Source organism: Hippopotamus amphibius, chromosome 1 (assembly GCF_030028045.1).
Source record: "Hippopotamus amphibius kiboko isolate mHipAmp2 chromosome 1, mHipAmp2.hap2, whole genome shotgun sequence".
In the NCBI taxonomy this organism is placed as follows: Eukaryota; Metazoa; Chordata; class Mammalia; order Artiodactyla; family Hippopotamidae; genus Hippopotamus; species Hippopotamus amphibius.
Window position 1 is genome coordinate 167,857,879 of NC_080186.1, and position 27,276 is coordinate 167,885,154.

Genomic DNA, 27,276 nt, shown 5'->3' on the forward strand with positions numbered 1-27,276 from the left:
CTTTTCATATATTAATGACCAAAAGTGCAAACAATTTAAATTTTCATCAGGGAACATCAAATGTTGCCCAACCCTTTTCTTTCCCATTCATGGCCTCACAATGGGCTTGAGGCTTAATACCCACTCTGTGGCCAAGCTCAGCTTCCACCCTGGAGAAAAAAAGTCTGCTTTGTGACATGGTCATTGAGAGCCTAAAGTACCCAGATGATAGTGTTTCAATTCTGAAAAACAGAAGCATATGATTCAAGATTAAGTTAGCAGAAAAGTTACTTGTATCTGCTTGACATGAGAAGAAACTCTGCAACTTGGCAACAGTGGCCAGTTTTCATAGTGATACAGCCCTTAGTGATTTAATCTTCATGCTTCATAACAGACCAAAACCCCATGACATTTCCACATTGCATAATTTTGCCTTACTAACAGAATCATATCCTTAAGGATGACCATCATTCTCTAACTAAAACAAATACAAACTAATATGACATTTTTAAGTGCCAGATCAATATGGTCTAAAGCCTCAATAAGGATTGTGTGTGTAGGTGAATAAAGACAGCTAAGTGAATGTGTGTAAAGTGTAGCAAAAGCAGACAGATTTTTATGTACATAGAATGGAAAGTTAAATATTTTTGCAGTGTGTATTTAAAAGAGAAACTCACCATAATAGTGCCGTCTAAATATCTTTGTAAAGTTAATTTCATGTCGTTTAGAAGTGGGAGTCTGGCGGAACTGTGTTGGATTTAAGACAACATTTCGCTCTTCCGTATGTTGTGAGCCTTGTGGGTCACCTCACTGTGCTGCATGTGCAAGGACGTGTGCTTTGCCATCCTATGTTGTGAACAGCTGTTCCAAAGGCACAATAAGTCCATGGTAGACTCTGGAAACTCCTTGTACTTACCATGGTCAAGAAGTCCAGCGGTGTCCCGATGTAGAGGTCCCAGTGCAGTTTGTCCAAAATAGCCAGCTCCATCCTCAGCAGCTCATTCGGGGAACAGCCAGAGCCATAGTGCTTTATGAAGTCTCTTATGCGTGGAATTAACTGTAAAAAGAAAATAAAGAGGCCAAAGCCCTACACCATGTCATGGTAGCTTTTGTTTTCTTATCCCTGGGGACTGGGCATCTATGACCCTAGTAGAGTTGTCTTCCAGTGACCCACCCACAGAAAAAGCTTCTGAAAGAAAAGCCAAACCAGATCTTGGCTATTTGTTAAGTCCCCAGGTAGTTGTGACAATGTGTAGTGAATGTCTCATGGTCACCTACTGCCAACAGGTCTTGATCCCCAACTGCACTCCAGCTCATACCTGAAGGTGCTTTGGAGGCTGGGGCTGTGTCATCTCCCCCATTCAGCTGTAAGAACACATTCAAAGCTTTCCAGCTGTGGGCTCTGCCCATTCCACGTTCCCAGTCCCTACCATGACGTCTTGTAAAGAAAAGGAGTATGTCTTTGAGCTTCCTGATCTGCATCACAGACAGACTCATTGATAAAACCTCCCATGGTTTTGGCAACACCATAGCTGTAAACACATTCCTTTCAGCCTTTATTGAAGGCAGTTCAGTTCTGGAAAAACTGACTTTTCCCCAGAGAAACTAATAAGGCGTGTCTGTGAGTAAACATGCAAGTACCAAGTGCATTGAAGACTTTGTTCTACTTTTTAAGATAAACAAAGTATTACTACATAACCATATAACTGTATAATAGTATTACTACTATAATCTCTAGAGATATTTCTTTTAAGGGTTATTTATTTGATTTTTAGTTGGACAAAATCATCTTTCGAGGGCACAGATTAAATTCTAATAAATAGGGATAAAATAATTTTTACTGAAGGTTTGGACCTGGACACACAAGTGACTTTTTCTGTCCCCTTGGACCCTGAGATCAGCCAAGGGAGACCTTGTAGAAATGGCAGTGGTTCCACTAGCCCCAAAGTGGGAGAGGTTGGAGGGAGGGAGGAAGGAAGGGAGGTTTGGGAAGGATATCGGGAGAGGATCGTCTCCTGAACAGAAGCCACAGTAAAACTGAGAAGTTCAAGCAAGACCGAAGCATTTATGGGGGCTTCTCTTCCACCCACTGCACATGGCCCTCCTGCCCTTCTCAGAGAAGGGTCCCAGAGTCCCTGAAGACCAGTTTCTTTGACACAGCCAAGTCCTTAAGTCTCAAGCAGCTTTCTTAGATGTAGTTTCTAGGGGTGGCCTTTAGACTATATGGTTTCAGAGGCCTTTTTCCTCTTAGTGGGAGGTGGTATCTGGCATCAACCAGTGAGGCAAGATATATCTGCCAGGAAGTCAGACCTCTGGGTTTGCTGGGCTAGGACAATTCTGTTGTTCTACCATTTGTGGGGTCCTAAAATCTGACAAGCCTAAGGAAGGGACAGCAGAGATCCTGGAAGATATGACTTTTCCAAAATGCCCATTACCAAGGCCACAGACCTTTCAGGAAACTTGAGTGTTTCCAGTGTTACATACCCCTAGACCTCAAAAGCAGCCCTCAAAATGAGCTTCCAGGGATGCATACCTCCTCTTCTTCATTAACTTTTGCAGCAAGTCTCAAGGAAGTAATTGTGACATAATGGAGTAAACACTTTTTTATCTGCAGTATGGAAGAAACACATTCGAGCAGAACATGAATGCCAGCAACTAACTGTAAAGCATCTGGGTTTTTTTTTTAAGAAATTAAGTTTTGCCCCCTCCCCCTCCTTTTTTTAAGACTGATTGTATTTATCCAAAAGGAAGTTAGCCCCATTTTTAGATGTTACCAGTGAAAACCTCCTGGTTTCAGAACCACAGATGACTAGTCAATAGTCCTTTGTTAGAGGACTTACTGGAGGTGGGAAATATGGCACCATCTCAGGGAACACACAGTCCCATCCTGACCTCAGGCTGCACTGTACTGGTCCAGACAAGCACAACCGACCTCGTCACACGGGGAGTCCTTTCCCAGCGAGGTCCTCTCGTGCTCCCCAAGTTGACCCCTAACAGCCACACAACACAGAACCAGACTGGTAGGGTGGTAGGATGTTCCAATTCCAGTTTTACCACTTGGAGCCATGTACTTAAATTTTGAGGCTCAGTTTGAGCACCTGGAATGGCTCACCTCCCAGGCAGCAATGGTAAATAGAGGTCAATTTCCGCCCCCAACATCTGTCACCATCCCTCATAGACTTCCCTACCTTTACCGAAACTATGAGGCGGCTGAAGATAGTGAGAGCCAGGTTAAAAGTGGTCTGGGAGAAGTCAAAGATGTTCTCAACTCGCAGGAGCCACAACACGACTTCCTGGAAATCTGCGCAAATCTCCACCTGCTGGAAGAAGGAGGTGGGGCAGAGGAGGGAAGGTCGCCGGTGGGTGGCCGGTTTCGGTCCATCAATGGATGGGCCGTCTGCTTAAGGTGACCAGAGGGCCTGTAAGAAGCCTCTTCACCTTAAATAAATCGCGGTCGGATAAAGTGCCTCTCTTGCCCAGCGGCTCCCCCATTCAGATCCTTTCCTTCCTGCGCCCGTTTTTTTGGTCTTCAGCAGAGTTCCCCAACTCAAACAAGCCCTCTTCCAAAACACCTACTAGAGAAGCACCGTTTCAGTGAGAGAAGCTGGTGAATCTCAACGCTTGCCTCGTGCAGGGGACGCACCTGGGGAAGGTGCGTGCTCCAGGGTGCGGCTCACCTGACGGCAGGTGCAGGTGGAACCCGGCCTCGTCCCGTGCGCGCGTGAGGAGGGGGACGAACGTGCTCCCGGGAGAGCCCCGCGCGGAAACCGGTACCTGGAGTTGGCCACGCCGCCACAGGCGTGCCTCGCGGCCCTGGGCCTGGGTCAGGTGGGCGTCCAGCCGGCGCTCGTCCCGGACGCCTCCCCAGTCGCTCGGCACCAGCCCGGGCCGGCTGGGGACTGGGGACTGAGGGGGCCGCGGGGGCGGAGGCCCCAGAGCGGCGCCGGGGGCGGGGCGCGCAGCTGGTGGAGCCCACATTGCCCGCCGCGTGGGTCTGGTCCACGACGGCGCGGGGAGACGCGCGGCTCCGCGCAGGCACGCCTCCGGGAAACTTCTCCGCATCGCGGCGGGGAGAGAGACGTTCCACCCAGGCGGAGGGAGAAGAGAGCGAAAGGCCCTTTCGCCCAGACTTTCGTCCGGACTCTCGCGTGGACTCCGGACGGATCTTACCTCCGAGGCCGACGTCTGCGGCGCGGGACGCCCGCCGGAAGCCATGGCAGCGCCAGATCCTGAGTCTGGGGCCCGGCTTAGCCCGGCTTTTTCCAACCCAGCGCCCGGGACTGGCAGCTGGGGCGGCCGCGGGACGGGGCGGGGCGGGCTCGGTGGGCCCACCCCCACCCCCAGCCCTGGCCCGGGAGCTGTCCTGGCGCTCGGGCCCGCTCCTCCTGGCCACTTGTTCCCGCGGTGAGGGGCATGGACCTAGGACGCGGCGGGAAGAGAGCACGCAGGTGGGTGAAGGATCCCCTCTACTCTTACTCCCACCGCCGCGCCCACCCACTGAGCGCCTCTTCCCACACCCAAAGCCCGCGTCCCAGGCGCAGAGTTGCTAGCCGGGGGTGAAGAAACTGGTGACCACGCCACCCCGGAAAAAGTTATTTATTGAAGCCCTGCAGTGTGTTAGGCGCTGAGACATAACAGTGAATAGAATAGACGTGAAGCTTATATTCTAGTCAGGAAAGAGACAATAAACACGAGTAGAATATATGGAAATCCCAGCAATTCCACTCCTAAGTAAACGTCCAACAGAAACGCATATGTGTACACGGAAAGACACGTACATGATGTTAACAGCAGCACTATTTGTAATAGCCCCAAACTGGAAACAACCCAAATGTCCATCAACAGTTGAATGGGATAAACAAAATGCGGTATATTCACACAATGGGATACTACACCACACTGAAAAAGAATGAACTGCTATACCGGATAACGAAGAATCTCACAAACGTAATGTTGTGTAGGGAGACAGATATAAAAGAATCCATACTGTATGATTCCATGTATATAAAGTATAAAGAAGGGATCTATAATGTTAGAGTCAAGATAGTGGTTACCTTTGGGGGCATACTTCTATGTCGAAAACTACAGCACATCACGGAAAGAAATTAAAGAAGACAAATATAATAAATGGAGAGACATTCGATGTCTATGAATTGGAAGATTTAAAATGGCAATACTTACCCAATTGATTTATAAATTCAACATAGTCCCTGTTAAGTTTCTAGCTGTCTTTTTTGCAGAAATTGACAAGGTGTTTCTAAAATTCCTATGAACATGCAAGATATTCATAATGGCCAAAACTATCTTGAAAAAGCAGAATAAAGATAGAGGCTTCACGGTACCTGATTTCAAAACTTACTACAAGCGTATAGTAATCAAGACAGTATAGGGACTTCTCTGGTAGTCCAGTGGTTGAGACTCCACGCTTCTAATGCAGGGGGCTGGGGTTCGATCCCTGGTCAGGGAACTAGATCCCACATGCCACAACTGAGAGTTCGCATGCCGCAACTAGGAGTTCGAGTGCCACAACTAAAATATCCGACGTGCCACAACAAAGACTGAAGATCCTGCGTGCTACAACTAAGAACTGGCGCAGCCAAATAAATAAAATAAAAATAAAAAATTGGATAGACATTTAGACCAATGGAATTGAATTGAAAGTCTGGAAAACAACCCTCATATTTATGACCAATTGATACTTATGACCAATTTATGTCAATTGATATTTGACAGGGTTACCAGGATAATTCAGTGGGGGAAAGAACAGTCTTTTCAGCAAATGGTGATGGGACAGATGAATATTCACACACAGTGGAATGAACCTGGATCCCTATATCATATCATATACAAAAATAACTCAAAATAGATCACAGATCTAAATGTAAGAGCTAAAACTATAAAACTCTTAAAAAAGTAAATCTTCATGTCTTGGGTTAGGAAGTTGTTTCTTAGATATGCACCAAAAGTAGAACAAAAGAAACAACAAAATAAAATATATGTAAACTGGAGTTGATCAAAATTTAAAACTTTTGAACTTCAAAGAAGAGCACCCAGAAATTAAAAAGACAACACACATAATAGAAAACATATATCTGAAAAGACTTGTATTTAGAATACATAAAGAATTCTTACAACTTAATAATGAAAAGACATGAAAAGGGCAAAGAATTGACTAGACATTTCTCTGAAGAAGATATCTAAATGGTCAATAAGCACATGAAATGATGTCCAACATCATTAGTCATCAAGGAAGTACAAATAGAAACCATAATAAGATGCTATTTTATATCAGTAGGATGGCTATAATAAGGCAAGACAATAGCAAGTATTGGTGAGAATGTAGAGAAATAGTAAACCTCATACATTGCTGGTGGTGCAGCCACTGTGGAAAATAACTTGGCAGTTTCTCAAAATGTTAAACATTAGAGTTACCAAATGATTTCTCAATTCCATGTGTAGTATATACCAAAGGGAAATGAAACATGTTCACACAAAAACTTGTAGAAGCATTATCCATAGCACCAAAAAGTAGAAACAACCCAAATGTCCATCAATTGACAAATAGATAAAAAGTGGTATATCCAAACCATGGAACATTATTCAGCCATAAACAGTAAAGGGTTACTGACATGTGTTATAATAGGGATGAAGCTTGAAAACATTATTCTAAATGATAGACATCATTTCACAAAAGGTCTTATATAATTCCATTTATATGAAATGTCCAAAATAGGCAAATCTATAGATACAGAAAGTAGATTGGTGGTTGCCTAGGGCTGGGATGTTGCAGAGGGGAAGGAGGAGTAATGGCTGTGAGTATAGTGTTTCTTCTGGGGGTGATGAAAAATGTTTAAGATTGATTGTGGTTATGGTCTCACAACTCTGTAGTAAAAATCATTGAAATGTACAATTTAAATTGGTGAATTGTATGATACATGATTATATCTCAATAAAGCTGGTATATATAAATCATATTTACAGTATATCAGAGAGTAATAAGTACTATGAAGAAATATAAAGCAGGGAGGGGAGATAAGACTGGGGCTGAAGGTTGGAATTTTAAATAGATCACTGGTAGGGTTCACTGAGAAGCTGATATGTGAACAAAGATATTCTGAAGGAGGTGAGGGAGTTAGGCAGTTATCTACCAGGGGGAGCTTTCTAGAGCCTGTATTTAGATTTGGGCTTTGTCACTGCCTGTATGTATGGCCTTGGACAAGTTACTTAATGGCTCTACGCTTCAGTTTTTTAAATCTGTGAAATAGTTACTCCTATTTTCTATTAAAATGACTAATAGTACCTATTTCAAAAGGTTATTATGTGAATTAAATTAATAATTTGAAAAAGAATGAAAGCACTTAGAATAGTATGCTGACACTGAGTATTTTTATTAGTTCCTATTGCAAGTATAAAACCCCATGTATTCTAACATGAAACCATGCCTGCAATGTCAGACGAATCAAGGAGGCCAGGTGGAGCTGGTGCAAGAGGGACAGCTTGCAATGAGTAAGAGAGAAGATTGCAGGAAATGGGAAGAGGGCCTGTGATTTTTATTCTGTGAGATGAGGAATCATTGGCAGATTTTGAATGGAGAAAAGACAGTATCCCTGATTTATGTTTTAACACCAGCACTCCCGCTGCTGTGTTGAAAGTCGACTAGGATTTCAAGGATGAACTGCAAGGAAATCAGTTCTGAGCCGTTTAGTAATGCAGATGAGAGATGGTGGTGGTAGAAGTGGTCAGATTCTGGTTCTACTTTGGAGATAGAGACGACTAGTTCTACAGAAAGACTGGGTATTGAGTATGAGAGGAAAAGACTGGTTTTGACCTGATCAGTTGTCAGAATTTAGCTTACATTTATTGGGATAAGCCTATTTATTTATTTATTTATTTATTTATTTATTTATTTATTTATGTTTGACAGGGGTGTTGTAGGTACTAGTAGGGGATGGGAGGCAGGAATCAACGTTTCAGTTTTGGACAAGATAAACTTAAATGTCTGTTTCACATCTAAGCAAAGTGGTGTTCAGGGGACAGGTTCGGGCAGGATAGAGGATAGATCATTCTTTCTTTCACAAATATTTATTGAAAACCTACTCTGCGCCAGGTCCTATTCTAGGCTACGGAGGTAATTGTCAGAATATCGACAAATTCCCTCACGACCTCACCTAATGGTGAGATAGGTCATAAACAAGTCGGCAATCAAGCGCAATAATATATTTAAAGTCTTTGGCTCTTCAGAGGGGACACAGTGTACCATTGCTATCGTTGTTTTTAACATTCGGAGTATTGCAAGTGATGGAAGATGGACGTTGCCAGTCTAGGATTGCCTCCTCCTCCCCACCGGGGGTAGCCAGGCATCTCAACCCCAAACCCGGCCAGATTTCCAGCACCGCGGAATGAAGCACTGCGCAGGCGCAGCCTCTGTCTGGCGTCCTAGGAGACGGGCTCAGAAAGTCTCGGCGCAGGCGTAATGCAAGGGGCCGAGGAAGCCTCGGGCCAGGGGATGGGGCGGGGCGAGCTCAGAGTACGCCTGCGCACAGCGCGCTCTCGCCAGAGGAGCCGCAGTCTCGGGAGTGCCAAGGCGGTGTTTCGGTAGTCTGTGACTCCCCTCTACCGCGAGCCCGGCGTCGTTGGACTGCACCCCGGGCGGGGACGTCCGCCGGGCAGGGGAGGAGGCCACGATGCCGGTGAGTAGAGTCACTCGGTGTCTGGGGTTCCTCCTCATCCCTGCGGCCTGGCCGGGTGGCGCGGCCGTTACCATGGAGGCGCGGAGCAGGCGGGCGGCCCGGCTGGGGCGGGGCCGGGCCGGGCAGGGCCGGGCAGGGCCTGGCGCGCCCAGCGGTTGGGGAGCCAGGAGGGTGGGCCCGGGTCTGTGAGGGGTCCAGCCGACCCTGGGAGGGTCCCGGGGAAGGCCTTGCTGTCTTTGTTACTGCTGCATCTCGCAGGGCCTGGGCTGCTTGACGTAAAGGCGTTGTGCCAGAGGATGCGCTCTCGGTCCCAGCCCTGTCCTCTGGGTAGGGCGTCTGGGAGCGGTAGCGGAGGGTCGGCTTTGCGTGCCTCACACCCCGCGGGGTCTCTGCGCCGCGGAGCCAGGCTCTGGGAGGCAGCAAAGCACGGGCTGTCTGCCTCTACCCCAGCTCCTGATTCGAGCTGTCATTCCTCTCGTGGCACTCTAGCTTACAGTGCAGAGTGTATGTAACTCGTAGGTGTCTTTGTGTGTGAGGGGAGTGAGTAGTGGGTGGTGGTATGTTTGTCTTGTAGGATTTCACAGACTGTTAACTTGAACTTAATAAGGGGGCGTCGTAAGTCCAGTATAAGGTCATGGAGAACACTGAGCTGTGGCCGGTTATTTACGTGGGGGGGAGGGGGGGTTGAGTGGTGGGTGGTGATATGTTTGTCTGGTAGAATTTCACAGATTGCTATCGTGCACTTAATAAGGAGGCGTTGTAAGTCCGTTAGAGGGTCATGGAGAACACCTGCGCAGTGGCCGGTTATTTATTGGTTGCGAGACCTTGGATAATTATTTAATCTTTCTGGGCCCTTCGTTCCTACATAATTAAACTTTTCCTCATGGGGTTATCAGGATGAAATAAGATAATGCGCTGGAGACATGAAGGACAGTGCTTGACTCGTAGCATTAAATGCTTAATATTTACTCCTTGTTGCTTTCTATTTATTTATCAATTCATTCAGTGGTTATTGGGCACCAACCACATGCTAGGCACTGGAGATACAGTATTGAGCAAAACCAGCCAGGTTCTAGAACTTGGGAAGAGAGATGCTTGCTTTGAAGGGCAGAGGTGAAAATCATACATATTTACAGGGACAAAGACACTTAACATTAATGAATGAAGTGAATGGGTGGCATGTAATGGATAGAAATAGATTCTGGTGAATTGTTAAGTGTTGCCATGTAGGAATGCTGGCCTACAGATGTCAGATCATCCATTTTTTTCAAGAGAGTCTAGAAATTGCTATTTTTGTAAAATTTCTCAATTTTTAAATTTTAGCAACTAATTCAAAAGATTTTAAAATAATATGAGCCAAACAAAAGACATTTGTGGGCTGAATTCAGCCCTTTGACTGACTACCTGTTTGGAACCTCTGAGTTAGATAGAGACACAGACGTTAATCAAATAAGGAGCCCTCCCCCCCCCCCCAAAAAAGGTAAAATTATAAACAATACAGAAAAAGGAGAGAGAAGGCTATCAGGGCCTATACAAGGATTTGACCTAGTCAGGGACGTCTTCCCAGATGTAGGGGCTATTGAGCTGAGATCTGCAGGGTAAGTGAAGAAGAGGGTGGGGGATGTTGTAGGCATAAGGAACAGCACCTGGAAAGGAGTGTGGTGACAGGGAGCATGCTGACAAGAAAAGGCCTAAAAGTAAGCCAATGCGGCTGTGGCTAAGAAAGCCAAGCAGGGTAACTTGTGAAATAAAACTGGAGAAGTAGACATGGACCAGAACCAGATCTTACAGACCACCTTAAGGATTTCGATTTTTATCCTAAGGTCTGTGGGAAACCATTGAAGAGTTTTAAGTAGGAGAGTAACATAATTAGATTTATGTTGAAACAGACAGCCAAGTAAACAACAAACTATAGGGGAACCTAATTAGATGCAGTAGTATAGTTAAGGAGTCGCTTATAATTCAGGACAAGATAATGGTAACCTAGAATAAGGTGGTGAAAGTAGAGATGGAAAGAAGTGTTCCTTGTCAATGATGATGGCTCATGTTTGTTTCTCTAATGCTTAGAAGAGTATCTGAAACAGTAGGAATTTAATATCTATTCAACTAAACTATTGAACAATTTAATAATTGGATTGTATTTTAATATAGATTCTTAACCATAAAATTTCAGCATTTGAAACTTTACATATACAAATGTTCATAAAGTTAGAGTCAAACTAAAACATTTTTTTCTGCTGTTTGGCTTTCTTTTCTGTCTTTCACTTGTCTTTCATAGAAAAAGTAGACTGTATGTGGATATATTATTTGATGAAAATTTTTCTTACTAATGCATTGTAGAAAATATCAATAAAACAAAGTTTCAGAAGGAACAGAGGACCTACTGCTAGATTCTTGATTAAAGTTATTAACTATGTTCACATGTTTTCCTACGGGCCGGAAACTCAGAGGAAGTCAGGGACTTTGTGCAGAGAGACAAGTCTCTAATATACTCTCTCATTTTCTGCCTGAATAGCATTAACTATAAATGTAATTAGATTTCCTCTCCTCTCATTTGTATTGTAAAAGAAACTATTTTCATATCTTTTAATCAGCTTTTTCTGTACGTCTGTATGATTTTTAATTGCATTTAACAAAGATTTATGGAGTGCTTAATGTGTGCAAGGCACTGAGATGGCAAAGTAACCTTTTTCAATCTGTTGAAAGTAAAAGTAAATGTTCTTTTCATTATTTGTAAATATTTTCTCCACCAGATCAATAAATCAGAGAAGCCGGAAAGCTGCGATAATGTGAAGGTGGTTGTTAGGTGCCGGCCCCTCAATGAGAGAGAGAAATCAATGTGCTACAAACAGGCTGTCAGTGTGGATGAGATGAGGGGAACTATCACTGTACATAAGACTGATTCTTCCAATGAACCTCCAAAGACATTTACTTTTGATACTGTTTTTGGACCAGAGAGTAAACAACTAGATGTTTATAACTTAACTGCCAGACCTATTATTGATTCTGTTCTCGAAGGCTACAATGGTGAGTACTTTATATAGTTTACTTTTAAACAACTTTTATCAAGCTATTAATAATTCCCAATGAATTCTCCCATTGTAAGTGTACAATCGAATTGTACAGTTTGGTAAGTTGTAGTAAATACATACAGTTGTGAAACCATCCGTTTTATCAGCCCCATAAGTTCTTTTATGTCCATTTGCAGTCCCACCCCCAGGCAACCATGGACCTGCTTTCTGTCTACAGTTTTGCCTTGCCTCAAAATTTCGTATAAATCAAGTCAGATAGTATTTTGTCTTTCTCTGTTTTCTTTGATTTAGTGTAGTATTTTTGAGGGTCATCCATGTTGTTGCAAGCGTCAGTAGTTCTTTTTTATTGTTGTTGTATTCCATTGTACGAATATACCACTTTTTATGATCTTTGATGGGTATTTGGATGATTGCAGTTTTTTTGCTATTAAAGATAATGCTGTTAGGAAATTCTTTTTTTAAAAAAATACTTATTTTTTGGCTGCGTCTGGTCTTAGTTGTGGCATGTGGGATCTTTCGTCGCGGCACACAGACTTCTCTCTAGCTGCGGTGCTTAGGCTCCAGAGTGCATGGGTTCATTAGTTGCCGCGCTTGGGCTTAGTTGCCCCATAGCATGTGGGATCTTAGTTCCCAGAACCAGGGATTGAACCGGCGTCCCCTGCATTGCAAGACCACCAGGGAAGTCCCAGGAACATTCTTTTATGAGTTTTTGTGCAGATATGTTTCAGAGTTTCTCTTGGATAGATACTTAGGAGTGAAATTGCTGGGTCTTAATGGTTGATGTATGTTTATCTTTTAAAGAAACTGCAAAACTCTTTTCCACAGTGGTGACTGTACTACTTTTTTTCCCCAACATCATGGTGCACGAGTTTCAGTGTCTTCACATTTTCACCAATATTTAGACTATCATTCTTTTTAATTATAGCTATTCTAGAGGGTCTGTATCTCATTTTTTTAACTTGTATTTCCCTAATGAGTAACAACATTGAACATCTATTTGTGTACTTATTGGACATATGTATATCTTCTTGGTAAAATATCTCTTAAGATATCTTACCCACTTTAAAATTTGGTTGCCTGTGTTCTTATTATGGAGTCATGCTCTTTATATATTCTAGATTTGTATCTGTGATCAGATGTGTGATTTTAAAATATTTTCTCTCAGTCTATGGCCTGTCTTTTCATTTTCTTAGTGGTGTTTTTGAAGAGAATAGTTTTGTATTTTAAGTCCAGCTATCAGTTTTTCTTTTATCACATGCTTTTGGTGATATAGCTCAGAAATTTTTTCCAAATCCAATACCACAAAGATTTTCTCCTATGTTTTTATCTAGAAGTTGTAAACCTTTTAAGTCTTGCATTTAAGTCTCTGGTCCATTTTGAGTTAATTGTTATATATGGTGTGAGGTAAGGGTCTGAGTTTTTTTTCTTTCTCCCCCTGCCGCCTTTCTTTCCCTTCTTGCCTGTGGATATCCAGTTGCTCCAGCACTGTTTGTTGAGAAGAATATTCTTTCCCTGTTGAATTAACTTGGTGCTTTTGTCAAAATTCAACTGACCACAAATGTGTCGGCTTATTTCTGGATTGTTTGTTCTAGTCCATGTCTTTTTTTTCTTTTTGGTTGTGCCATGTGGCATGTGGGATTTTAGTTCCCTGACCAGGGATCAAACCTGTGCCTGCTGCATTGGGATCGCAGAGTCTTAACCACTGGACCACCAGGGAAGTCCTATGGAATGCTGTAATATATGATGCAGTTTACTGTACATTATTCAAATGTAGTTTAGCTGTAACTTTTTGGATTCTCAATAGCAAGTACATAATTGTTCTATCATTGAAAAAAGTTTTATTTAATTAGTAAACTATTTTTAGGGCAGTTTTATGTTTATAGTGAAATTGAGCAAAGTACAGAGAGTTCCCATATATCCCTAGTCTGCCCAAATGCAGAACCTTCCCCAGTATCAACATCCTGCACCACAGTGGTTCCATTTGTTAAAATTGATGACTCTGTATTGACACATCATTTATCATCCAAAACCCATAGTTTACATTAGGGTTCACTCTAGGTGTTGTACATTCTGTGGGTTTGGGCAAATATATAATGACACGTATCCACCATTGTAGTATCAAACAAAATTGTTTCACTCTATACTCCACCTATTCATCCCTCCCTCACCCTTAAACCCTGGCAGCCACTATTCTTTTTACTGTTTCCATAGTTTTACAGAGTGTCATGTAGTTGGAATCATATAGTATCTTCCCTTTTCAGACTGGCATCTTTCACCTAGTAACATGCACTTAGGTTTCCTCCATGGCTTGTTAACTCATCTCTTTTTTTAATCAGTGAATAATATTCCATTGTCTTCATATACTGTTTATCTGTTCACCTGCCTACTTAAGGACATCTTGGTTGCTTCCAAGTTTTGGCAGTTATGAATAAAACTGCTATAAATATCCATATGTAGGTTTTTTGGTGACCCTTCTGCCATTTTAGATACATAGTTTGGAAACAAGGAGACTGGGTAAAATCTCAGGTCATTTTTAGTTTTTAAAAACTGACATTTTAAGAGAAGTTCATATTGAAGAAAATGATAGCATTTGATTTGTTAAGTTTGGCATTTGAAAAGTAGAAATTTTGACTCTCATCTCTGAAAATAAGACGACATTCTTTAATTTTAGGGGATTCCTGGTCTGCCTTTCTCAGCTCTAATATTGTAAATTAGTAACCTTTTTATTAAAAAAAAATTTTTTTTAATTTAATTTTTATTTGGAGTATAGTTGAATTACAGTCTTGTGTTTTAGGTATACAGCAAAGTGACTCAGCTATACATATACACATATCCATTCTTTTTCAGATTCTTTTCCAGTATAGATTATTACAGAATATTGAGTAGAATTCCCTGTGCTATACAGTATGTCCTTGTGATGATCTATTTTATATATAAAGCATGTGTATATGTTAATCCCAAACTCCTAATTTATCCCTCCTCACCACTTTTCCCCTTTGGTAACTATAAGTTTGTTTTTGAAGTATGTGAGTCTGTTTCTGTTTTGTAAGTAAGTTCATTTGTATAATTTTTTTTTTTTAGATTCCACTTATAAGTGGTATCATATGATATTTGTCTTTCTCTGACTTCACTTAGTATGATAATCTCTAGGTCCCTCCTTTTTGCAGCAAATGGCATTGTTTCATTTTTTTATGACTAATATTCCATTGTATATATATACACACCACATCTTTTTTAATGCATTTCTTCTGTCAGTGGACATTTAGGTTGCTCCTATGTCTTGGCTATTGTAGATAGTGCTGCAGTGAACATTGGGATGCATGTATCTTTTCAAAAGATTGTTTTCTCTGGATATATGCCCAGGAGTGGGATTGCTGAATCATATGGTAGTTCTATTTTTTAGTTAGTTTTTCTTTTTTTAAGATTTTTTGTGTTTTTTTTTTGGATGTGAACCCTTTTAAAAATTTTTATTGAATTTGTTACAGTATTGCTTCTGTTTTATGTTTTTGTGTTTTGGCTGAGAGGCATGTGGGATCCCAGCTCCCCAGCCAGGTGTCAAACCTGCACCCCCTACATTGGAAAGCGAAGTCCTAAACACTAGACTGCCAGGGAAGTTTTAGTTTTAGTTTTAGTTTTTTAAGGAATCTCCATACTGTTCTCCATAGTGGCTGTACCAATTTACATTCCCACCAACAGTGAGAGAGGGTTCCCTTTTCTTTACACCCTATCCAGCATTTATTGTTTGTAGACTTTTTTTTTTTTAAAGTATAATTTCCATTTTCTTTTCTTTTCAGAGAACAGGATTTCTTCAGCCTTTAAGGACTTAGCTCCTTACATGGGCTTTGGTGGAGGTTGTGGGGCAGCACCCGCAGGTCTAAATCCGGGTGGAGGTGTTCAGTCCTTCCGGGCTTCCCGAGAACGATTCCTAACTACTTTTCTGTGAATGGCACAACTCACACAGTAATGTAGTTTCACATACAGCTTGGGCAGTACATAGGCGTCGAAAACACTCGCTTCGGAAATGTCCCTGACGGCTGTGGCCTCTACGATGTTCCGAATGACGAACTTCTTAATGGCCTTATCCTTAGGCACGCATCGGGCACAGTTCGTGCAACGAATAGGCTGCACATGGCCACGGCCCTTTTTGGCACGACCATTGTTCCTTCTTTTCTTGGTCATCTTGGAAGCGAGGAGACGAAAGAGGGTGTAGACGTTTTGATAATAGCCATTCTGACCAGTGGGAGATGATACTTCATTGTAGTTTTGATATGCATTTCTCTAATAATTAGCTATGTTGAGCATCTTTTCATGTGCTTTTTGGGCCATCTGTATATCTTCTTTGGAGAAATGTCTGTTTAGGTCTTCTGCCCATTTTTGGTTGTTTGGTTTTTTTTGATATAGAGCTTGCATGCGCTGTTTGTATATTTTGGGGAGTAATCCCTTGTCGGTTGCTTCATTTGCAAATATTTTCTCCCATTCTATGGGTTGTCTTTTCATTTTGTTTATGGTTTCCTTTGCTGTGCAAAAGCTTTGAAGTTTAATTAGGTTCTCATTTGTTTTTGTTTTTATTTTCATTACTCTAGAAGGTGGATCCAGAAAGATCTTGCTGCGATTTATGTCAGCAAGTGTTCTGCCTGTGTTTTCCTCTAAGAGTTTTATAGTATCTGGCCTTACATTTAGGTCTTTAATCCATTTTGAGTTTATTTTTGTGTATGGTATTAAAGAATATTCTAATTTCATTCTGAACATGTAGCTGTTCAGTTTTCCCAGCACCACTTATTGAAGAGACTGTCTTTTCTCCATTGTGTATTCTTACTTCCTTTGTCATAGCTTAATTGACTGAAGGTGCATGGGTTTATCTCTGGACTTTCTATACTGTTCCATTGATCTATATTTCTGTTTTTGTGTCAATACCATACTGTTTTGATGACTGTAGCTTTGTGGTATAGTCGGAAGTCAGGGAGCCTGATTCCTCTAGCTCCATTTATCTTTCTCAGGATTACTTTGGCTGTTCAGGGTCTTTTGTGTTTCCATACAAATTAAAACATTTTTTTGTCCTAGTTCTGTGAAAAATGCCATTGGTTATTTGATAGGGATTGCATTGAATCTATAGATTGCCTTGGGTAGTATAGTCATCTTGACAATATTGCTTCTTCCAATCCAAGAACACGGTATAGCTCTCCCTCTGTTTTTGTCACGTTTGATTTCTTTCATCAGTATCTATAGTTTTCTGAGTACAGGTCTTTTGCCACCTTAGGTAGATTTATTCCTAGGTATTTTATTTTTTTTGATGCAGTGGTAAATGGGATTGTTTCTTTAATTTCACCTTCTGATCTTTCATTGTTAGTGTATAGAGATGCAGCAAATTTCTGTGTATTAATTTTGTATCCTGCAACTTTAGTGAATTCATTGATGGTCTCTAGTAGTTTTCTTGTAGCATCTTTAGGATTTGTATATATAGTATCATGTCATCTGCAAACAGTGACAATTTTACTTCTTCTTTCCCAATTTGGATTCCTTTTATTTCTTTTTCTTCTCTGATTGCCATGGCTAAGACTTCCAAGACTATGTTGAAAAAAGTGGTGAGAATGGACATTCTTGTCTTGTTCTTGATTTTAGAGGAAATGCTTTTAGCTTTTCACTGTTGAGAATGATGTTAGCTGTGGGTTTGTCATATATGACCTTTATTATGCTGAGGTAGGTTCCCTCTATGCCCAGTTCTGGAGAGTTTTTATCATAAATGGGTGTTGAATTTTGTCAAAAGTTTTCTCTGCATCTGTTGAGATGATCATATGGTATTTATTTTTCAGTTTGTTAATGTGGTGTATCACACTGATTGATTTGTGGATATTGAAGAATCTTTGCATTCCCAGGGTAAATGCTGCTTGATTCTGATGTATGATCTTTTTAATGTATTGTTGGATATTGTTGCTAGTATTTTGTTGAGGACTTTTGCGTCTGTGTTCATCAGTGATATTGGCCTGTAAGTGTCTTCTTTTTGTGGTATCTTTGTCTACTTTTGGTGTCAGGGTGATGGTGGCCTCATAGAATGAGTTTGGGAGTATTCCTTCCTCTGCAATTTTTGGGAGGAGTTTCAGAAGAATAGGTGTTAACTCTTCTCTAAATGTTTGATAGAATTTGTCTTTGAAGCCATCTGGTCCTGGCCTTTTGTTTGTTGGAAATTTTAAAATCAGTTTCAATTTCACTACTTGTGATTGGTCTTTTCATATTTTCTGTTTCTTCCTGGTTCAGTCTTGAAAGGTTGTACATTTCTTAGAATTTGTCCAATTCTTCTAGGTTGACTATTTTTATTGATATATAGTTGCTTGTAGTAGTCTCTTATCCTTTTTATTTCTGTGGTGTCCCTTGTAACTTCTTTTTCATTTCTAGTTTTATTGATTTGAGCCCTCTCCCTTTTTTTCGTGATGAATCTGGCTAAAGGTTTATCAATTTTGTTTATCTTTTCAAAGAACCAGCTTTTAGTTTGATCTTTTCTATTGTTTGGTTTCTATTTCATTTATTTCTCCTTTGATCTTTATGATTTGTTTTTCTTCTACTAACCTTGGGTTTTGTTCTTCTTTCTCTAGTTACTTAATATACTTTTTAAATTAGTAATCTTCATATATTTAATGCATTCATAGAAATTTCATTAGGTATTAATTTTGAGCTTAAATTTTTTTTTTTTGGTCATTACATACTGGTAAAAAACATGGGCTGTGGAGCCAGCTGGAGTGTGTTCAGATCGTGTTTCTACCACTTACTATGACATTGAGCAAGTAACTCAACCTCTGTAAGCCTTTGTTTCATCAGCTAAACTGTGGAATATAAATATTACCTAGCTCTTAGGATTGGGGTGAAAATTAAATAGGAATGCATGTAAAGTACATGACAGCACATAGCAAATGATCAGTAAATAGTAGCTGCTGTGTCTGTTCTAAAATGCAGTATGAGTTCATGATATTTTCAGCTCCTTTGAATGCAGTAAATTGTATTCTTAATGGAAGAGTTTGAAATACTTAGTGAGTTAGAAAAAATTAAGACTTTTAAATTATTCCCATGTATAAAAATGGTTCTGTTGTGATTAATTTATTTTCATAAAAAGTCTGAAAATGATGACATTTGATGTTAACTGCATAGAGTGGTGGTAGTTGAGAAACCTTTTTCATTTATGCTGTCACTTCCTAGGCTATCTTTTCTTACTATACTGTCTCCTGAGTAAATCTCATCCACTACCATGGCTTCAGTGGCAGATGAATCTCATCCATCCGCCTGCTTGCTTGACATATCCATTTGGGTGTATCATAGACTTAGTTCTAAGTCTTAGAACTAAATTCATGATCTTGACTTTCAAACTGTTATTTCTTCTAGTGGTGTTCACCATCTCAGGACGTGGCATAGCCATACATCCCTTTGGTCAAACCAGAAATTTGAAAGTCACCCTCCATTATTCCTTTTCCCTGGTCCCCTCATGACTAGTTATTTCCCAGGTTTCTTGATTCTAACTGTTAAATATCTCTGAAGTCTTTCTACCTTTCTCATCCCCTTCTATTTATTGTCAGCACCATCTGTCACCTGGCTAACCAATTCAGCCCTCTAACTGGTTTCTTCACTTCTTCCCTTGCTTTCTTCCTTTTCTTTATGTACAATAGAGCCAAAGTGACTATGATGTCACTCCTTTGGCTGTAAAGTCATTCTATGGCTTCACTTTGTTTTTAGGATAAGCTCTAAAATCATTAATGTGTTCTTCATCACCCTGTGTGATTAGGCCCCTGTCAATTTCTTTAGTTCTATCTGCATCCACTGTCCTTTTCCATCTTTGTTTCTTCCATTCTGGTTTCATTACGTTTCTTCAAAATCTCTGTTCTCTTTTTTGCCTCTTGCTGTCCACTCTGTTCCTATCTAATGCTTGCTCATGTGTCGGATCGGATCTAAACCTTACCTCTTCTGGAAAGCCTTGGCTGACCTCTTCCCCTTTCCTCCTGCATCAGTTCTGCTTCAATTATGTCCCTTACTCTTATCTAGAACTCTGTTTCTCATTCCCAGCACTCATCCTACTTGTAAATATTTGGCTAATATGTCCTCCCCAAGATGACATACCATAAGATTAAAGATTGTGTTTGTTTTGTTTTTCACTGTATCCCTGGTGCCTAGCACAATGCCAGACTCAGGCTTGTGGTATTTGTTGAATGAATGAATTTGGATATTTAGAAAATTTAAGTTGTATCTGTAATTATTTGTAATAATTGTATTGTCACCTTTTTTTGTTGTTAATTCCCCATATTCCTTAAGCTGTTACTTAAAACATTTTATTTTGAAATAACATACTTATTTTAGGAATAAGAATTAAAAAACAACCATTTGCCAGGCGTCATGTTGGTCACTTCAAGTGAATTGTTTCATTTGGTTCTTACTATCAATCTAGTTATTCTTATTTCCATTTTACTATTGAGGAGATAATCTCTGGGTAGATACTTTCTAAGGTCAAGTGCCTGAAAAAGGCAGATGTGTGGGTTCATGTTGAGGTCTTTCTACTCTAGAACTTGTGTTCTTTTGCTGTGATTATACTACCTTCTCCAATTTTATGTCCACATTAAGTAATTAATATACACGTTATAAGAAATTTCTAATGATTAGCTAAAATGTCAGATTTTGTATTTCTCTCATTGACTCTGTACTTTAACAGTGCTGTGCTCATGTGGCATACAGAACCTATTGTAATGGCTGATAATAAAGGTGAAATTTGTACTAGAATAAACTTTAAATCCAGGGTAAAAATTACATCACAGTGTCAAAGGAATTAATTTTAAGAGCTCTTGGTCTGTAGCATTAGACTCTGCAAAGCAATTTATTCTCTTCATTATTTTCAGGGACTATTTTTGCATATGGGCAAACTGGAACAGGCAAAACTTTTACCATGGAAGGTGTTCGAGCTGTTCCTGAACTTAGAGGAATCATTCCAAATTCATTTGCTCACATATTTGGTCATATTGCAAAAGCAGAAGGTGATACAAGGTAAAAGAAAATTCTTATATTTTCTAATATTGAGAAGTACAAGCATGAGAAATATGTACACATTTTGTAAACATATTTAAAAAACTGTTCTGATAAATATTTTACTTTTTTTTTTAAATGATGTTTTGTTTACAGATTTTTGGTTCGAGTGTCTTATTTGGAAATATATAATGAAGAAGTTCGTGACCTTTTGGGGAAGGATCAGACACAGAGGTTAGAGGTAAGGATAATTGAAATTGGAGTACTTTCCAAAGCAATAGAATGTGTACTAAATTAAGGTCTTTTTTGAACAAAAGGTACTTTTAATGTTTTACTTATTTTTTGACCAGGTAATATGATTAACATAGTTGAAAAATGAAAGTATTTAAAACATTTATGCATTGAAAAGTCTTGTCCCTACCCCATTTCTCCCCACCCTAAGATAACCACTTTCAGTATCCTTTCAGTGTTCTTTATGTAAATACTAACAAATATAATTGTATTTTTACTCCAGAAGTAGCACACTGTATACAGTGATCTGCACCTTTTTTTTTTTAAGCTCTTTATTGGAATATAATTGCTTTACACTCTTGTACCAGTTTTTGAGGTACACCAAAGTGAATCAGCTGTATTTATACATATATCCCCATATCCTCTCCCTCCCACGACTCCCTCCCACCTTCCCTGTCCTGGCCCTCTAAGGCATCACCATCATCGAGTTGATCTCCCTTTGTTATACAGCAACTTCCCACTAGCTATCTGTTTTACGTGTGGTAGTGTATATATGTCTATGCTACTCTCTTACTTGGTCCCAGCTTCCCCTTCGCCCCCTCCCCCCCAACCTCGTGTCCTCCAGTCCATTCTCTTCATCTGCATCTTTATTCCTGCCCTGTCACTGGGTTCATCAGTACCATTTTTTTTTTTTTTAGATTCCATATATATGAGTTAGCATACAGTATTTGTTTTTCTCTTTCTGGCTTACTTCACTCTGTATGACAGACTCTAGGTCTATCCACCTCATTACATATAGCTCCATTTCATCCCTTTTTATGGCTGAGTAATATTCCATTGTATATATGTGCCACATCTTCTTTATCCATTCATCTGTTGATGGACATTTAGGTTGCTTCCATGTCCTGGCTATTGTAAATAATGCTGCAATGAACATTATGGTACATGTTTCTTTTTGGATTATGGTTTTCTCTGGGTATATGCCCAGTAGTGGGATTACTGGATCATATGGTAGTCCTATTTTTAGTTTTTGAAGGAACCTCCAAACTGTTTTCCACAGTGGCCGTACCAACTTAACATTCCCACCAACAGTGCAGGAGAGTTCCCTTTTCTCCACACCCTCTCCAACATTTACTGTTTCCAGATTTTGTGATGATGGCCATTCTGATCAGTGTAAGGTGATACCTCATTGTGGCTTTGACTTGCATTTCTCTGATGATTAGTGATGTTGAGCATCTTTTCATGTGTTTGTTGGCCTTCTGTATGTCTTCTTTGGAGAAATATCTATTTAGGTCTTCTGCCCATTTGTGGATTGGGTTATTTGCTTTTTTGATATTGAGCTGCATGAGCTACTTGTATATTTTGGAGATTAACCCTTTGTCCATTGCTTCGTTGGCAAGTATTTTCTCCCATTCTGAGGGTTGTCTTTTTGTCTTGTGTATGGTTTCTTTGGCTGTGCAAAACCTTTTGTTTCATTAGGTCCCATTTGTTTATTCTTGATTTTATTGCCATGATTCTAGGAGGTGGGTCAAAAAGGATCTTGCTTTGGTATATGTCATAGAGTGTTCTGCCTATGTTTTCCTCTAGGAGTTTTACAGTGTCTGGCCTTACATGTAGGTCTTTAATCCATTTTGGGTTTATTTTTGTGTATGGTGTTAGGAAGTGTTCTAATTTCATTCTTTGACATGTAGCTGTCCAATTTTCCCAGCACCACTTATTGAAGAGGCTGTCTTTTTTTCCATTGTATATTCGTGCCTCCTTTGTCAAAGATAAAGTACCCATATGTGCATGGGTTTACCTCTGAGTTCTCTATTCTGTTCCATTGATCTACCTTTCTGTTTTTGTGCCACTACCATACTGTCTTGATCACTGTGGCCTTGTAGTATAGTTTGAAGTCAGGAAGCCTAATTCCACCAACTCCATCTTTCCTTCTCAAGATTGCTTTGGCTATTCAGAGTCTTTTGTGTTTCCATACAAATCGTAAGATTTCTTGTTCTAGTTCTGTGAAAAATGCCGTTGGTAATTTGATAGGGATTGCATTGAATCTGTAAATTGCTTTGGATAGGGTAGTCATTTTCACAATGTTGATTCTTCCAATCCAAGAACATGGTATGTCTCTCCATCTGTTTATTGTCTTTGATTTCTTTCATCAGTGTCTCATAGTTTTCTGCATACAGGTCTTTTGCCTCCTTAGGCTGGTTTATTCCTAGATATTTTATTCTTTTTGTTGCAGTGGTAAATGGGAGAGTTTCCTTAATTTCTCTTTCTGCTCTTCCGTTGTTAGTGTATAGGAATGCAAGAGATTTCTGTGCATTAATTTTGTATCCTGCTACTTTACTAAATTCATCGATTATTGCTAGCTATTTTCTTGTAGAATCTTTAGGGTTTTCTATGTATAATATCATGTCATCTGCAAAGACAATTTTACTTCTTCTTTTCCAATTTGGATTCCTTTTATTTCATTTTCTTCCCTGATTGCTGTGGCTAAAACTTCCATAACTATGTTGAATAATAATGGTGAGAGTGGGCACCGTTGTCTTGTTCTTGTTCTTAGAGGGAATGCTTTCAGTTTTTCACCATTTAGAATGATGTTGGCTGTTGGTTTTTCATATATGGCTTTTATTATGTTGAGGTAATTTCCTTCTGTGCCCATTTTCTGGAGAGTTTTTATCATAAATGGATGTTGAATTTTGTCAAAAGCTTTTTCGGCATCTGTTGAGATGATCATATGGCTTTTATCCTTCAATTTGTTAATATGGTGTATCACATTGATTGATTTGCATATATTGAAGAATCTTTGCATTCCAGGGATTAAACTCCACATGATCATGGTGTATGATCTTTTTAATGTGTTTTTGGATTCTGTTTGGTAGTATTTTGTTGAGGATTTTTGCATCTATATTCATCAGTGATATTGGCCTGTAGTTTTCTTTTTTTTGTGACATCTTTGCCTGGTTTTGGTATCAGGGTGATGGTGGCTTTGTAGAATGAGTGGGAGTATTCCTCCTTCTGCTGTATTTTGGAAGAGTTTGAGAAGGATAGGTGTTAGCTCTTCTCTAAATTTTTGATAGAATTTGCCTGAAGTCATCTGGCCCTGGGCTTTTGTTTGTGGGAGATTTTTAATCACAGCCTCAATTTCCATGCTTGTGATTGCTCTGTTCATATGTTCTATTTCTGAGAGGAGGTGGCATAGTTACCTGAAGTACCTGGCATCTTGGATGACTTGGGAGACCCACAGCTTTAAACAGAGGACAAGCAACCCCAAAAGCTTGGACAACCATGAGGAAACAAAGAAACCCCATGCAGGCAAAGGAGCAGGAAAAAAACCCACAAGACCAAATAAATGAGGAGGAAATAGGAAAAATGCCTGAAAAAGAATTTAGAGTAATGATAGTAAAAATGATACAAAATCTCGATAACAAATTAGAGAAAGTACAAGAAACAGTTCATAAGAACTCAGAAAAACAAACAGCAATGGATAACAAAATAACTGAAATTAAAAATACTCTAGATGCTCTAACCAGCAGAATGACTGAGGCAGAAGAACGAATAAGTGAGTTGGAAGATAGAATGGAAGAAATAAACGCCACAGAGCAGGAAAAAGATAAAAAAATAAAAAGACTAGAAGACAGCCTCAGAGACCTCAGTGATAACCTTAAACGTACCAACATTCGAATTATAGGCATCCCAGAAGAAGAAGAAAACAAGAAAGGGTCTGTGAAAATATTTGAAGAGGTTCTAGTGGAAAACTTCCCCAACATGGGAAAGGAAATAATGAACCAAGTCCAAGAAGCACAGAGAGTCCCATACAGAATAAACCCAAGGAGAAATACACCAAGACACATATTAATCAAACTAACGACAATTCAACACAAAGAAAAAATATTAAAAGCAGCAAGAGAAAAGCAACAAACAACATATAAGGGAAAACCCATCAGGATAACAGCTGACCTTTCTACAGAAACTCTGCAGGCCAGAAGGGAATGGCAGGATATCCTGAAAGTCCTGAAAGAGAGAAACCTACAGCCAAGAATACTTTACCCAGCAAGAATCTCATTCAGATTTGAGGGAGAAATCAAAAGCTTTCCAGACAAGCAAAAGTTAAGAGAATTCAGTACCACCAAACCAGCCTTACAACAAGTGCTAAAGGAACTTCTCTAAGTAGGACACACAAGAAAAGGAAAACACCTACAAATACAAACCCAAAACAATTAAGAAAATGGTAATTGGAACACACATGTCAGTAATCACTTTAAATGTCAATGGATTAAATGCTCCAACCAAAAGACACAGACTGGCTGAATGGATACAAAAACAAGACCCTTCTCTATGCTGCCTACAAGAAACCCACTTCAGACCAAGGGATACATATAGACTGAAAGTGAAGGGATGGAAAAAGATATTCCATGCAAATGGAAGTCAAAAGAAAGCTGGAGTAGCAATACTCATATCAGACAAATTAGACTTGAAAGTAAAGACTATTAAAAGAGACAAGGAAGGGCACTACATAATGATCAAGGGATCCATCCAAGAAGAACATATCACAATGGTAAATATCTATGCCCCCAATATAGGAGCACCTCAATACATAAGGCAAATGCTAACAGCTATAAAAGGGGACATCGACAGTAACACAATTATAGTGGGAGACTTGAACACCCCACTTACATCAATGGACAGATCATCCAAACAGAAAATAAATAAAGACACACAAGCTTTAAATGACACATTAGACCATCTCGACTTCATTGATATTTATAGGACATTCCATCCAAAAACGACAGACTACACGTTCTTCTCAAGTGCACACGGAACATTTTCCAGGATAGATCACATCTTGGGTCACAAATCAAACCTCAGCAAATTCAAGAAAATTGAAATCATATCAAGCATCTTCTCAGACCACAACGCCATGAGACTAGATATCAATTACAGGAAAAAAACTGCAAAAAATACAAACACATGGAGGCTAAACAATTCACTCTTAAACAACCAAGGAATCACTACAGAAATCAAAGAGGAAATCAAAAAGTATCTAGAAACAAATGACAACGAAAACACAACAACCCAAAACCTATGGGACGCAGCAAAAGCAGTTCTAAGAGGGAAGTTTATAGCAATACAGTCCTACCTTAAGAAACAAGAAAATGATCGAATAAACAACCTAACCTTACACCTCAAACAACTAGAGAAAGAAGAACAAAGAAACCCCAAAGTGAGCAGAAGGAAAGAAATCGTAAAGATCAGAGCAGAAATAAATGAAAAAGAAAGGAAAGAAACCATAAGAAAAATAAATAAAACTAAAAGCTGGTTCTTTGAGAAGATTAACAAAATTGATAAACCATTAGCCAGACTCATCAAGAAAAAAAGGGAGAAGATGCAAATCAACAGAATTAGAAATGAAAAAGGAGAAGTCACAACGGACACCTCATATGTTCTATTTCTTCCTGGTTCAGTCTTGGAAGATTGTACTTTTCTAAGAATGTATCCATTTCTTCCAGGTTATCCAATTGATTGGCATATAGTTGCTTGTAGTAGTCTCTTATGATCTTTTGTATTTCTGCAGTGTCTGTTGTTACTTCTCCTTTTTCATTTCTAATTCTGTTGATTTGCATCTTCTCCCTTTTTTTCCTGATGGGTCTGGCTCATGGTTTATCAATGTATGTTTTTCTCAAAGAACTAGCTTTTAGTTTTATTGATCTTTGCTATTGTTTCCTTCATTTCTTTTTTGTTTACTTCTGATCTGATTTTTATGATTTCTTTCCTTCTGCTCACTTTGGGGTCTTTTTGTTCTTCTTTCTCTAATTGTTTGAGGTGTAAGATTAGGTTGTTTATTCGAGTTTTTCTTGTTCCTTGAGGTAGGATTGTATTGCTACAAACGTCCCTCTCAGAACTGCTTTTGCTGAGTCCCATAGCTTTTGGGGGGTTGTTGTGTTTTAATTGTCATTTGTTTCTAGGTATTTTTTCATTTCCTCTTTGATTTCTGTAGTGATTTCTTGGTTGTTTAATAGCCTCGTGTTTAGCCTCCGTGTGTTTGTATTTTTTACAGTTTTTTTCATGTAATTGATATCTAATCTCATGGCATTGTGGTCAGAGAAAATGCTTGATATGATTTCAATTTTCTTGAATTTACTGAGGCTTGATTTGTTACCCAAGATGTGATCTGTCCTGGAGAATGTTCCATGTGCACTTGAGAAGAAAGTGTATTCTGTAGTTTTTGGATGGGATGTCCTATAAATATCAGTTAAGTCAAGATGGTGTAATGTGCCATTTAAAGTTTGTGTGTCCTTGTTTTCTGTTTGGATGATCTGTCCATTGATGTAAGTGGGGTGTTAAATCTACTATTATTGTGT

The 27,276-nt window shown here is 39.7% G+C and overlaps 3 protein-coding genes across 5 annotated transcripts in view; 1 reads left to right on the forward strand and 2 right to left on the reverse strand.

Moving 5' to 3' along the window:
- Positions 1-94: 94 nt before the first annotated feature.
- Positions 95-4,209, reverse strand: CCNI2 (cyclin I family member 2). Of its 2 annotated transcripts, XM_057735358.1 has the most exons (5): positions 3,754-4,209; positions 3,168-3,296; positions 2,513-2,587; positions 896-1,036; positions 95-221 (listed from the first exon to the last, which is right to left on the reverse strand). In XM_057735358.1, the coding sequence occupies exons 1-5, from the start codon at positions 4,192-4,194 to the stop codon at positions 216-218; spliced, it is 792 nt and encodes a 263-aa protein (XP_057591341.1). In that variant the 5' UTR covers positions 4,195-4,209; the 3' UTR covers positions 95-215. The 2 variants fall into 2 exon arrangements, with proteins under 2 accessions (XP_057591341.1, XP_057591334.1); XM_057735351.1 differs by lacking the exon at positions 95-221 and having other exon boundaries at positions 709-1,036.
- Positions 4,210-8,509: 4,300 nt separating this feature from the next.
- The window catches only part of KIF3A (kinesin family member 3A), a 65,025-nt gene continuing 46,258 nt past the window's right edge, over positions 8,510-27,276 (forward strand). The window contains exons 1-4 of one of the 2 annotated variants that reach the window (XM_057735370.1): positions 8,510-8,669; positions 11,423-11,696; positions 20,569-20,713; positions 20,849-20,933. In XM_057735370.1, the coding sequence (XP_057591353.1) occupies positions 8,664-8,669; positions 11,423-11,696; positions 20,569-20,713; positions 20,849-20,933 (510 nt within the window). In that variant the 5' untranslated portion in view covers positions 8,510-8,663. The remainder of the gene's footprint in view (positions 8,670-11,422; positions 11,697-20,568; positions 20,714-20,848; positions 20,934-27,276) is intronic. The other variant, XM_057735376.1, reaches the window with a different exon arrangement.
- LOC130853465 (40S ribosomal protein S26-like) lies at positions 15,515-15,898 on the reverse strand. The gene has a single exon (XM_057735390.1). It carries the CDS (start codon positions 15,878-15,880, stop codon positions 15,596-15,598), a length of 285 nt encoding a protein of 94 aa, XP_057591373.1. The 5' UTR covers positions 15,881-15,898; the 3' UTR covers positions 15,515-15,595.

What these genes read in the sequence shown, in the direction of transcription:
- CCNI2 (XM_057735351.1), bottom strand. Translation starts at nt 4,194, where the DNA reads ATGGCTTCCGGCGGGCGTCCCGCGCCGCAGACGTCGGCCTCGGAGGTA. An exon ending in GGCGGCGTGGCCAACTCCAG is followed by an intron (nt 3,297 to 3,753) that starts GTACCGGTTTCC and finishes TTCTTCCAGCAG; the next exon opens with GTGGAGATTTGCGCAGATTT. An exon ending in GCCTCATAGTTTCGGTAAAG is followed by an intron (nt 2,588 to 3,167) that starts GTAGGGAAGTCT and finishes TCCATACTGCAG; the next exon opens with ATAAAAAAGTGTTTACTCCA.
- LOC130853465 (XM_057735390.1), bottom strand. Translation starts at nt 15,880, where the DNA reads ATGACCAAGAAAAGAAGGAACAATGGTCGTGCCAAAAAGGGCCGTGGC.